An 11,726-nucleotide genomic window follows, 5' to 3' on the forward strand; every position below is an offset into this window, starting at 1 on the left:
CAAACTATGTGCTGACCAACTAGCACCAGTGTTCACAATGATATTCAACCTGTCCATGGCTCAGTCTGTTATACCCATGTGCTTCAAGAAGTCCACCATCATTCCTGTGCCCAAGAAAACAAGACCAGCCTGCCTGAACAACTAATGCCCAGTGGCACTCACCTCTGTAGTGATGAAATGCTTTGAATGGCTGGTCAAGGATTACATCTGCTCCTCACTACCCAGCACACTGGACCCACTACTGTTTGCCTATTGTCCCAATCAATGGAAGACACCATAGCACACATCCCTCACACCACCCTATCCCACATAGACAAGAAAGGGCGCTATGTGAGATTACTGTTCATTGACTACAGTTCAGTGTTCAAACACCATAGTTCCCTCTAGGCTCATCACAAAGCTCAAGGATCTGTGCATGTGGATCCTTGACTTCCTGATGGGCAGACCCCAGGCAGTGAGGGTAAGCGGACACACCTCTTCTGCCCTCATCTTTAACACTGGAGCACCCCAGGGCTGCATTTTTAACCCCCTGCTGTGTTTGACTCCAACACCAGCATCAAGTTTACTGACAACACAGCTGTGGTGGGCCTGATCACAGATAAGAATGAAAAGGCCTACCTAGGAAGCAGAGGACCTGACCTGCTGGTGTCAGGACAACAACCTACTCCTGACCATCAGCAAGACTAAGGAGCTGATAGTTGACTTTGGGCAGAAACAGGGAAGAACATCAAGCTTCAAGTACCTTGGTGTCCACATCAATGAGGGCCTGACCTGGGGGCTACATACTGACTCAGTGGTGAGACAGGCAAGGCAGAGAAAATTCCAGGTATCCCAAATGAGGTCACTGCCTAAGACTGCTCCCCATCACCCCCCAGTCATACACATATATTATTACTATTTTTTTTAATTATTAACAATGACTACTTATTTAATCTATTTTTATTGCACAGTTTGAAGGAAATGACGTGATTGCATTTCACTGTGATTGTGCCTTGATGATTGCATGTGACAAATAAACTTGATTGATTGACTTAAAATTATCACCACACTCTTTTTGGTCACTCGTTTGATGAAATGTAGTTAGTCACCTGCTTGAATGCCTCTTTTACTCACATTGAGGAAGAGTCACTATTTCTATTTTGAAAGCATACTACACATAGCCTACTACAATATTACGACACTATGCAGCCGACAGTGTAGCCATGGATATGGAAATCAGTGTCACAGGGAGCGTACATACATGGAAACGCTTCCTCTGCTATGATGCTTCTTACATCCAATAGGGGTTGGAGTTTCCTGAGGATTCTCCTTTCGTCTTACAGGAACCGACTGACAAATTTGGTTTGAACATGTTGAGCCAGGAGCGTCATGCTCCAGATAGCTTCTCTTACATAGTATTCACAGATTGAGCAGGATGGAGTGAATCAATTGAGCCTCTTTCACAGCATTCATTCTTCCTGCCCACGGGAACGGTCTGACTGTGTTTGGCCTGTTTTTCACACATTCACGCTATCACGCTCATAGAAACACATACGAAGTTGCCTGTCAGTCTCAGAGAATATAGTGCTAATTAAAGTACCAAGCTGTACTGACACTGTTATTGTTAGTCCGCCAGAAGGCGGACAGCTCACATGCAGCTCAGTGTTCTTATGGTGTTGTTTGCAGTTCTCACATGCTTAGTAGTAGATGCAAAGAACAGCCACTCAGCTTCTGTTTGTGCTCTAGTTTTTTAGTGAAGGGTACACTTGTTTTTAAGAAAGTATAATAATGGTTTTCTTCTTTTTGATAGCAAGTATGTATTGTTTTATAACTTAAAATAAAACAAACATAGGTAATTATAATACTGCCTCTGGTCTGTTTTAGGACAGTGTCAATCACAGCAATAGTGTAGCCAGCACAGACTATACTTATACAGGCCTGTAACAGCTTTCTCAAACCTTGTGCAGAGGACTGTGATTATACAGTATAAATACATGCATGCATACATGGCAACTCAAAGTAAAATAAATAGAAAAAAAGGTAAATAAATAAAAAGCAGAATTGCAGTACAGTCAAACTCAAACAACAGTATTATAAACAAATTTAAAGAACAAAAAGAGGAAATAGAGTGCCAGGGATGCAGTACGGGGTTGTAACCACAATTTTAGGAATAGTGAGGTCATGAATCCCCCAAGCAGACCCTCTGAAAACATAAATATCTCAACAACTATTCGATAGATTACATACACTCATATCCCCACCAGACTGAAGACCTTTGGTGGTTCCTTAACTTCTCATCTAGCACCATCATCAGGTTGAAATGTCAATTTGTCCAACATTTCGGTTTATGACCAAATACCTGCAAAACTATTCCCATCAGCCTCAACTGTACTCTGTGTTTGCTGCTAGTTAGCATGCTAGCATAAGATGGTGAACATGATATACATAACCTGCTAAACATCAGCATTTTAGCATTGACATTGTGAGCATGTTGCCATGCTAGCATTAGCATTTAGCTCAAAGCATCACTACAGCCTCACTTAGCCACCAGCTTTACTGTAGACTCTTGTAAGTCTTGCTTATATGTTATTTATTAAGTTAACTGTTAAGTTATTTTATATTATATAGTTATATATTATATTATATATTATTTTCCAATGTGTTTCAAAGCTCTCTTGACACTGCCAAGAATAAACTTCTTGTGAAGAGATATCCTTTAATTCATTTATTTATTTTAGTTGGCCTAAAATTTAAATATACTGAATCTAAAATTACTGGAATAATCCAATTGGATACACCCACCTCAACAAATTCTCAGACACAAAATATAAATACATGTACATTACCTCAGTGCCCTCAATGGTACAGCCCTGGCAAAAGTGATTATACATACCCTATTTGATCCCCCATTAATACAGCATCAAAGAATTCTATACTGGGATTTTTTGTTGCTGTAAAGCCTTTGACAGATGCTATATCCAAAAATGAAAGCAGCTATTGCTGCTTGGATAACGTGTGCAGTGGTTTCTGTCTACATTTGATCATCTTTTTAGACCAGCTAACCACAATCACTTTTGTGATAGGTATAATTTCAAATCTTTTTAGTAACAGCACATTTGGAAGAAAGGGAATTTTCCATAAATGGTATAAATATCACCTTTGGTCCATCACTTGTAGAATATCATTTGTATATAGAAAAAAAGCATTTGTTTCTCATTTTTGTGTCTTTATTCTGTAGTTATTGTTTGAACAGTTTTTAACTACAGTTATAAAATACTTTGGCCTATATTGTTATATGAGACGTGCTATTTTTAACAGACAGACACTGGAGTAGACCAACAGCCGGCACTGAGATACCAACACATGCTTTTCTCTCCTCATGTGTGTGTGACTGTGTGGTGAGGTTTTATCCTACACAAGTTCAGCCCGTTCTCATTCTCCCCCGTTATGTTTTGTTGGATCAGTAGGTGTTGCCTGCAGGGGACTCGGGTAGGTGAATCACACTGCTGTGAGCACACAGCACTGACACAGGGGAAGTGACACCAACCTCATCTCACATCATCCCACTGCCAACACTTATCCTGTCCTTCAAAGGTCGCTAGATGAATCAACATTGTGTAAAAGGCCACAGAAAAATCCACCGACTAAGGTCACTTTTATCTACAGGCCACAGTGGATAAGAGAAAATATAACTGAGGAAAAGTTTCCCTCTGAAATGCCTTTAGAATATTAAGCAGAAGAACTCTCAAATGTTTGATTTTAGTAGGTATTGAGTTCAAAAGAAGGGCAGAGAGAAAAAAAAATGCCCATTACACATTCAAGAAAGAAAACATCGCAAGTCATATTTTATCACCAGGCAAAAAAATTAGATGTTCTCATTTTCGACTCCTTCCCCTTCCCTCGTCTCGCACCTTCTCCCCCGTTGCACCACCGCTCCCACACATGTCTGGGAGTGTGACTGTCTCTTATGTATTGTACTGGCTAGACTAAAGCCATGTGCCGTGGTACACCAGCCAGACAGGCAGATGGCACAAATAAAGGCAGACTTTAAGATATAAAAGTAAATATGAATCCAGACACAGACCCAGACAGAGCTCTGTACATTTTATCAGCTGTGATATTATCATCTAACATCTTGGTAGCTTCTTTTCACAGAGATCAAAATCTTTCGTGAGGAAAAGGAAGAACGGTTATCCACAAAAGAGATGAAGACAGATAATTCCAGAAGGGAGAATCGGAGGAAAGGAGAATGAGAAAGGAGATAAGCAAAAAGAGGTTTAATGAAGGGAGAGTAAGAAACCAAAAGAGGAGAGAGGTACAGAGAAATGATAAGAGAAAACAATAGGACAGATTGGAGTGCAGAAGGCAGTGATGGATTAAGCCTGGCAGAGAAGAGGGTGTTTTTGCTGGGGGAGCATTTTATGAAATCTCCCCTACAGCTCACTGTCTGCTCTGATGAAATGCACTGCTGCATTTTAAATCATCTCCCAGCAACCACTAAACTGTGCTGTTGAGAGGAAAGAGTGTTAACTGTTAATCTTTGTTTTGTGACTACGGCATATGAATACCACTGCATGACAGGCTTTGCTTGCTGAGCGAAAAATGTAATAAGATATATAGTATTGCTCAAATAAATTGGTAAAAATAGTATTCCAGTATTCATATCTGCTTAGTATTATTCCCCAGTATTGTGAGATTTTCATACAAAAACAGTGGCTCTATCTTTTCTTGGAAAGCACTGCCCTCTGCTGTGTAGAAGAGACACAGTGCAGAAGAAAATAGTTGCTCTTTAGAAAATAATTCGCAATACAATGCCAGGCATTTTATATAACAAACATTATGTAAGAGATGACACACCACACTTGTATACAACCATGCCATTTCAACATTTCATACAATTAGACACACATAGAGGGAAATATGAGGACAAAAGAGCATCACTGCAACCCTCCTTCAGTACCAACTGGACATTTGGCCCTCAATTCTCCTTCAGCGGGGCCTCTTCTTGGCCACCGCTCTGCTGACTGTGCTGAGCTTTCTCCAAGGCTTCTAATTGTCTATGGTAGCGCCGATTTTCCTCCGGGTAGGAGACCACAGACAGAGGCAGTCCGCAGATGGCTGGGATCTCAGAGGAAATGAGGAGGAAGATGAGAGTCGACAAGCAGAAAGGCCACGTGCAGGCTGGTAATGCAAACTGAAAGGGGATGTCGTAGGAGAGGAGAAGCATGACACATGACACGAGAGACATCTGGGTGTTCAGATCACGTTTATAGAATTTGACTCAGGGAGAAACTTTCTTGCTTACCACAGACATCAATTTTGAGATCGCTGAAGTCATGTATGCACAGAAAAGTGCTGGAAAGAAACACATTTTGTCATTTTTTATGAAAAACCCACATGGCTGCTCTGTGCAGCATTAACATTTTAGCTGACAGTGATCATACTGTTTGTCGATCTTACCACATATTAGAGCCAGTAGGTGTGTTTGCCATGTTAAAACATAGAAGACACCTCCAATGGCAATGCAGGATAGAGCACTGTTATATCCCCACAGCCCTGAGTAAATGTCCCTGTGAGGAGCTGCCAGAGCAAGTCCTGCAACACACATAAGAGAGCAAGATATTTTCAATTAAATATATTATAAAAACAGCAAACAACTGCAAAAATGTCTAATTTGAAAACTGAGTCAACATGCAAAGGCTATAAAGCGTTATTTGAGAAAACATGCCACAGTTCATTCACCACAATGCCAAGGTGCCCTTTGACGAGCCAAAGCTCCCACTGTGGCCTCAGCAGATATTATGCATATTTCTATGCAAATGGGAGAGCCTTTTTACCAGACAGCATGCCAGCAGCAGAGCCCAACATGGCATGAAAACAGATAGTTGGTGATGAGAGCAGCAGGGCCAGAAGGATAAGACCTCCTTTCCAAGGACTGTCGCAGCCGTACACCTGGCTCACACCAACTGGCACAGACAGCAGGAGCTGCAAACATGAAGCCTCCATTTACTTTTTGTGAATTGAATATGCACATATGCAAAGGGAACACTGAGAACAGCCACATTTATGATGTTTTTTTCAGAAAGCTAGTGGTTCAATATCATTCCTGTCATACCTGAGAGATTTTGAGGCTTTCGATGGAGTCATTAGGAGGATGCAGATAGTTATTTGGCTGGCTATCCACCTGAAATAGCAGAAAAAAATGTTCATTTGTATCAAAATACTATATATGTCTGTCCTTCTGTGTGTTGTAAGGCTGAACTGTACCTCTGGAAAATAAGGGTGATTGGTTCCTGTAGCTGCAACGTGCAGACATACCAAAATGTTAAAGGGCAGGGTGAATACTGGGAGGTCCCATTTGCTGGCAACTGAAGACAAAGCACTGTGGAGCACTGGGCTGTGAACAGAGGCAGGAAATGGATTACTGATTGTGCAGAAAAGTAAACCATAATACACTGACAGTATAATCCCAGCCTGTTTGTTTATGTTTACCTTAAGGGTGGATTTAAGACTTTGTATGTGTGTATCTTTATACTCATAATTCTTTTGAAATAACGAATGAATTACCTTGGGTGAGTTTGAATATGGTTCAGGACCTTCACTTCATGCTGTTGCCTTTGTCTCTTTCCTGTTTACAGTATGCAGTTCAAAGAAAAGAGGACGGGAGCAGCTGAATGCAGAAAAGTGAGAAAAACGAATATGCTAATTTTGTGCACAAATATATGCACAAAAGGGGACATATCAGGCTTTTTGTTATTTTCTGTTATTTTTATACCTTTATGATTCAGATGTCTATGTCAAAAATGGTCAAAGGTCCAAAACTTGAGCTGAATGTATGTAAAAATGCTCCCTGAAAGGCAAAAGCCAGGGCTTCACCCTGCTCTGAACACTTTGTTTGTAACATTACCTCTACTTTCTCCTTGTGATGACGTCAGATTGTTTGCGCATGTGCACAAACAGCTGTCTGTTCTGTAGCCTTTGTTGCTAAGTTTGTTCCACGGGTTGTTTACATTGTCCACTCACATATTTTGGATTGGATTTTGGCTCTAACATGTATGGATATATTTGAGAAGTTTCCATTTCATTTAAAGAACAAGAAAAATAAATGAAATCCTACTACTGTTTGTTTATATAGTCTGCTGAGGGGCAGCTTCCGGGATCTGGCCAATCAGAAAGAGTAGGCTCATCAGGAGGGGGTCCTTAAAGAGGCAGGAGCTAAAACAGCCTGTTTCAGACAGGGACTGAACTGAGGGGCTGCATAAAGAGCCAGTATAAGACAAATGAGGAGTTCTTTGTACTGTAAATCATGCAATAATATTCCAAAATATAAATATAGACCTGGAATTGTGCATAATATGTCCCCTTTAATGGCATAAAGACCACCGAAAAAGATTTGTTTTGGCAACGACTCTGGACATTTCTAAATTGGCACTCTTTCGCCTTTTCAGACTTTTCTGCAAGTAATGACTCCCCTCCTTTTACTTTGTGTTATTGCTTACCTGTTTGAGAGGCCTCTTCCACAGTTTTTCATGAATTACAGCATGCAGTTACCAAGCATGTGCAATCAAATTACTCAGATGACTTTTTAGAGGAGAACACTTACCACAACATGGACATGAACACATTTGGCAGTAAAAGCCACCAGTACCAGTTTCCTTTGGCAGAGAAAACAGCCATGAGTATGCCAACCAAGGTCCCATTGTAGCCATATAAACCCGCTGATATGGCTTCCCTGAGGTGAATGTGACAGATGTAGTCGACATGAATGTAAAACACAGTTAAATGAGAAACAAAAGTGAGAATAGCACTGTGTGAAAACTAAAGGAAGTGTAGCCCCAGGGAGTATGAGTGAAAGAAAGCAATAATGGCTTCATGGTAGGAGGAATTTTCTTTTTTCTAGATTAGATAAGGATAAGCAGTATGCCATCTGACCTGTTTTGTCCCAGTATGATGGCAGACACAGTGGAGACAAGGGTACCCAGCAGACCATTCAGAGCCCACCAAGGGTTCTGCAGGAAGAGGCCGGCCATGATGAGGAGTCCACTGAGAGGGTTGTTGACAAACATGACCTGGGCCACCCCTCGAAAAATCCATTCCAGCAGCTGGATTACCACAGCCTGTCCTGTCGCAGATGGATAGCGACATAATTTTGACCAAGTGTCATCATCTACATTGATCAATCAATCATGTGGTTGAGGTTAGGTTTAGGCATTAAAACCAGGGCTAGGGAAGGATCATTTTTGGGTTAAAATGATCGCTTGAAAATGTGTTGTAAAGTTACTTCCCTAAATTTATGCAACCTTCGTCGTCATGGTAACAGTAAACACCATGACAATCGAAGTTACTTTTTTTTTTTTTAAATCGTCCCAACTCACGGTTATAGCTAAATCCACTTTTTGCCAACAATCTATCTAGCCATCCACCCAGCCAGCCTCCTCCTATATGAAAATTTGTCACTTTATATTGACGTCATCTGAACTGCGTCCGGGTCATAACAACTATGGCCGCTAGATTGAGTAAATGTAACTATAAGTCATTTTTGCCGGCCCAAATTTTTGACCTATATGCCACTGTCGTTTTTTTCTTGTGAGGACGGGCTGCTTAAATTTCAAACATATGAAAATCTGAATATGAAATTCTTTAAAATTCAAGTTAGTTTCATTCAAATTTAACACCGATTTTCATTAATTCACGTATAGCAGATGTGACTTAGACAAGACTAGACAAATTATCACCTACTTTTCACCCACTGTCCGCACAGACGCATGTCCCCAGAGAAAAGCCCAACAGCTCTGAGGACAAAGGAGCGAGCTGGAGCTTCTTCACGTGAAGGCTGGTTGCTGTTGTCCATAATTGCTGTCATTAGAGTTGATCACAATATCACTTTTTGGTATACGATGTAGCAAATCATGCAAAATAGTCTTTCAGTAAATATTTGGCAACTATGTACAGCAGACTATAAACTTCCTAATTGCATACAGATACTTTCATTGGCCATTACTCTACCATATATTTTCCTTTCCCAATGCATATCATAGATCTATGGCAATGTTGGTCTGTCTGTTTGCTGATGATCCACCGCTTTGGTCCAGACTGAAATCTCAACAGCTATTGGATGGATTGCCCTGAAATTTTGTACAGACATGCATGGTGTCTAGAGGATTAATCCTAATGACTTTTTTCTTTTTGATCCCCTGACTTTTAATCTAGTGCCACCAGTGGGTCAATAACTTTCATGATTCCCAGGCTGTGGGTAACTTTTCCCCTAGCCGGTGATGTTGACTTTGTGGTTTTAAGTGAAACGTCTCAACAGCTACTGGATGGATTGTCATGAAATTTGGTACAGACATTCATGTCACCCTTTGGATTCATTGTCATCACTTTAGTGACCCCTTAACTGTTGATCCAGTGCCATCATCATCTCAAAATTTCAGCTCGTCCAATATTTTGGTTTATGATCCAATACTTAACTGTAATGACATTCCCATTAGCCTCAGCTTTACTTGTGTTTTCTGCTATTTAGCTAATGTTTGTATCCTAACAGGCTAAATTAAGGTAGTGGACATGATAAACATCACACCTTCTAAACATCAGCATGTTAGCATTGTTAAAAGGTGCAGTGTGTAGAATTTAGCAGCATATAATGAAACAGACATGGCAGAAATGAAATATAATACTCATACGTATGTTTTCATTAGTGTATAATCACCTGAAAATAAGAATTGTTGTATTTTCTACAGTAGCCCAGAATGGACAAACCAAACACTTGCTCTAGAGAGTTTTTTGTGAGTTTTACGGCCACCGTAGGTTCTCCTACATGCTTGGAAGGGGAACGGGAGGGGAGTTGTTTTCATTTGGTTTCAATCTGCAACCTCACCACTAGATGCCACTAGATCCCATACACTGCACCTTTAATATCAGCATGGTAGCACGCTGATATTAACTAACTAAACTCCTCAAATAACTTAACTAACTTGTAACTTTTTCCAATAATATGCCTTTTATAGCTCTCTGTTTGGTGTTCAGCAAAGTTAAGTAACAAAGGCCCTCATCACTATATGTTATTATACAAGCCTGTGTCCACACATGTCCATTAATAGTGTTTCTGCTATACCCATAATTCAGACATTGTTATCCACCTTCCCCTGCTACTCGCAAATTGCAGACAAGTTGGTGCCTACGTGCACAGAAACTAAATCAATGGGAGTGTGAGCTAAATCTAAGCCTCACTGCCAGTTAGCTACATGTTTTTCAGTTCTTTTTATTTTTATCATTTTTTGAAGGCGTGATCAAAGTAAACTTCCCGAAGAGCTTCCCACTGTTACCGTAAAAATCCTTACTCTCAGTTCTCTGCATGAAAGACTAGGTGTGTTTATGTTGTTCAGTGAGCAGTGAGCCTCTTGATCTTTCAGCTCTGTCAATATTAAACCTCTTTTCTTCTGTGCAGCAACACCTCCCAAGAATCAACAAATAAGGTATCAACAGAGCTTAACTCTTCTCTAACATATCTGATAAAAGTAACTGATGAAAAATAAAACAACCAATAATCTCTATCATAATCTATGCAAGAATGTGTCCGGAGGTATTTCAGACCATGATATTATCTTCAGTGCATCTGCTTTTATTTTGCTTTGCTCCTTCCTTGATTTTAGTTTAATTTGAGTTATTTCCTTTGTTTGAGTGTTTTGAGTCCTTGGGAGTTGTTTTTTTCCTATAATGCTGCAAATTGCTGCCGTGAGTTAGAAACTGCGACCACACTCTTATTTCTGGATTCGAGGTGCATAGCCGGTGCTAATCCAATCATTTTATGCTAATTTAAGTTGAAATAAAATTAAGTCACACCATAGTATAACAGTGAGAGCATCGATCTTCATACCAACAACCAACTAACAAATCAATCAATCATTAGATAAATAAATAGTTCTACCTCTGGACCAAAAGCAAAACACTGCTCAGGAAAGACCTGAAAGATCTGCTCAGGTTTTCATCCATAGCTGCAAAAATATTACTCGATATGGATTTATTGCCTCTTGATTTATTGTCTGATTTATTAATTTCTAAATATTCTCAACACATTCAAGTAATACAGAGTGGGCAAAACATTGTGTTGTTATTGAATTTACCAGTTACATTTTATTGTTTTTTTATCAAGACAAGAGCACCTTTAGCAAAATGAAGCCACACTGCATCATTATACATGGTGATGTCATGTAACTTTCTACATAATAAAAATTACAGAAGCATTCTTTCTTACCTCTGTGAGTCACAGATCCTGTATCATATAGCTATTTACCAGATACCAGCTAAGTTAATGAAGGTATATACACTTGATGAAATAGGTAGACATAAAATAATCTGCATGATGTTATGTGTCCTCCTTTTGACTATATTAAAGCCTAAAAAACCTTCATCCCTGTCTCTTTTCCGCAGCACTCCTTCCTGGATCAAAGACCAAAGTCTCTCTCAGCAGTTAATCCGGGATAAGAATGTTCTTATTAGGAAAGTATTTCCTGCTCAAGCAAAACAGTCGCCTTTGTTTCATAAGTATCACTCTCTGAGCAAAAGGAGAATGCACCAGTAACTAAGTAGAGGATTGTTTTGAGTGGTAATTTTCATGCATTCAGATGGTTAATTAGTGGTATGCAGGTATAGTTTGTACTGTATGGTTGTCCTCTGGCATTCAAGCAAACATTGGGTCACATTAGAAACACATCGAAACATCAAAACATGTAAACATTTTAGAGGAA

At 39.9% G+C, this 11,726-nt stretch overlaps 1 protein-coding gene across 1 annotated transcript; it reads right to left on the reverse strand.

The window, feature by feature from the left end:
- Nucleotides 1-4,130: 4,130 nt before the first annotated feature.
- LOC137170543 (urea transporter 2-like) lies at nucleotides 4,131-8,917 on the reverse strand. Its single transcript, XM_067573986.1, has 9 exons — nucleotides 8,719-8,917; nucleotides 7,912-8,101; nucleotides 7,583-7,711; nucleotides 6,247-6,376; nucleotides 6,095-6,163; nucleotides 5,817-5,964; nucleotides 5,440-5,574; nucleotides 5,285-5,334; nucleotides 4,131-5,173 (listed from the first exon to the last, which is right to left on the reverse strand). The coding sequence occupies exons 1-9, from the start codon at nucleotides 8,840-8,842 to the stop codon at nucleotides 4,958-4,960; spliced, it is 1,191 nt and encodes a 396-aa protein (XP_067430087.1). The 5' UTR covers nucleotides 8,843-8,917; the 3' UTR covers nucleotides 4,131-4,957.
- Between the last annotated feature and the right edge of the window lie 2,809 nt (nucleotides 8,918-11,726).

The sequence above is a fragment of the Thunnus thynnus genome, chromosome 19, assembly GCF_963924715.1.
Source record: "Thunnus thynnus chromosome 19, fThuThy2.1, whole genome shotgun sequence".
Lineage (NCBI taxonomy): Eukaryota > Metazoa > Chordata > Actinopteri > Scombriformes > Scombridae > Thunnus > Thunnus thynnus.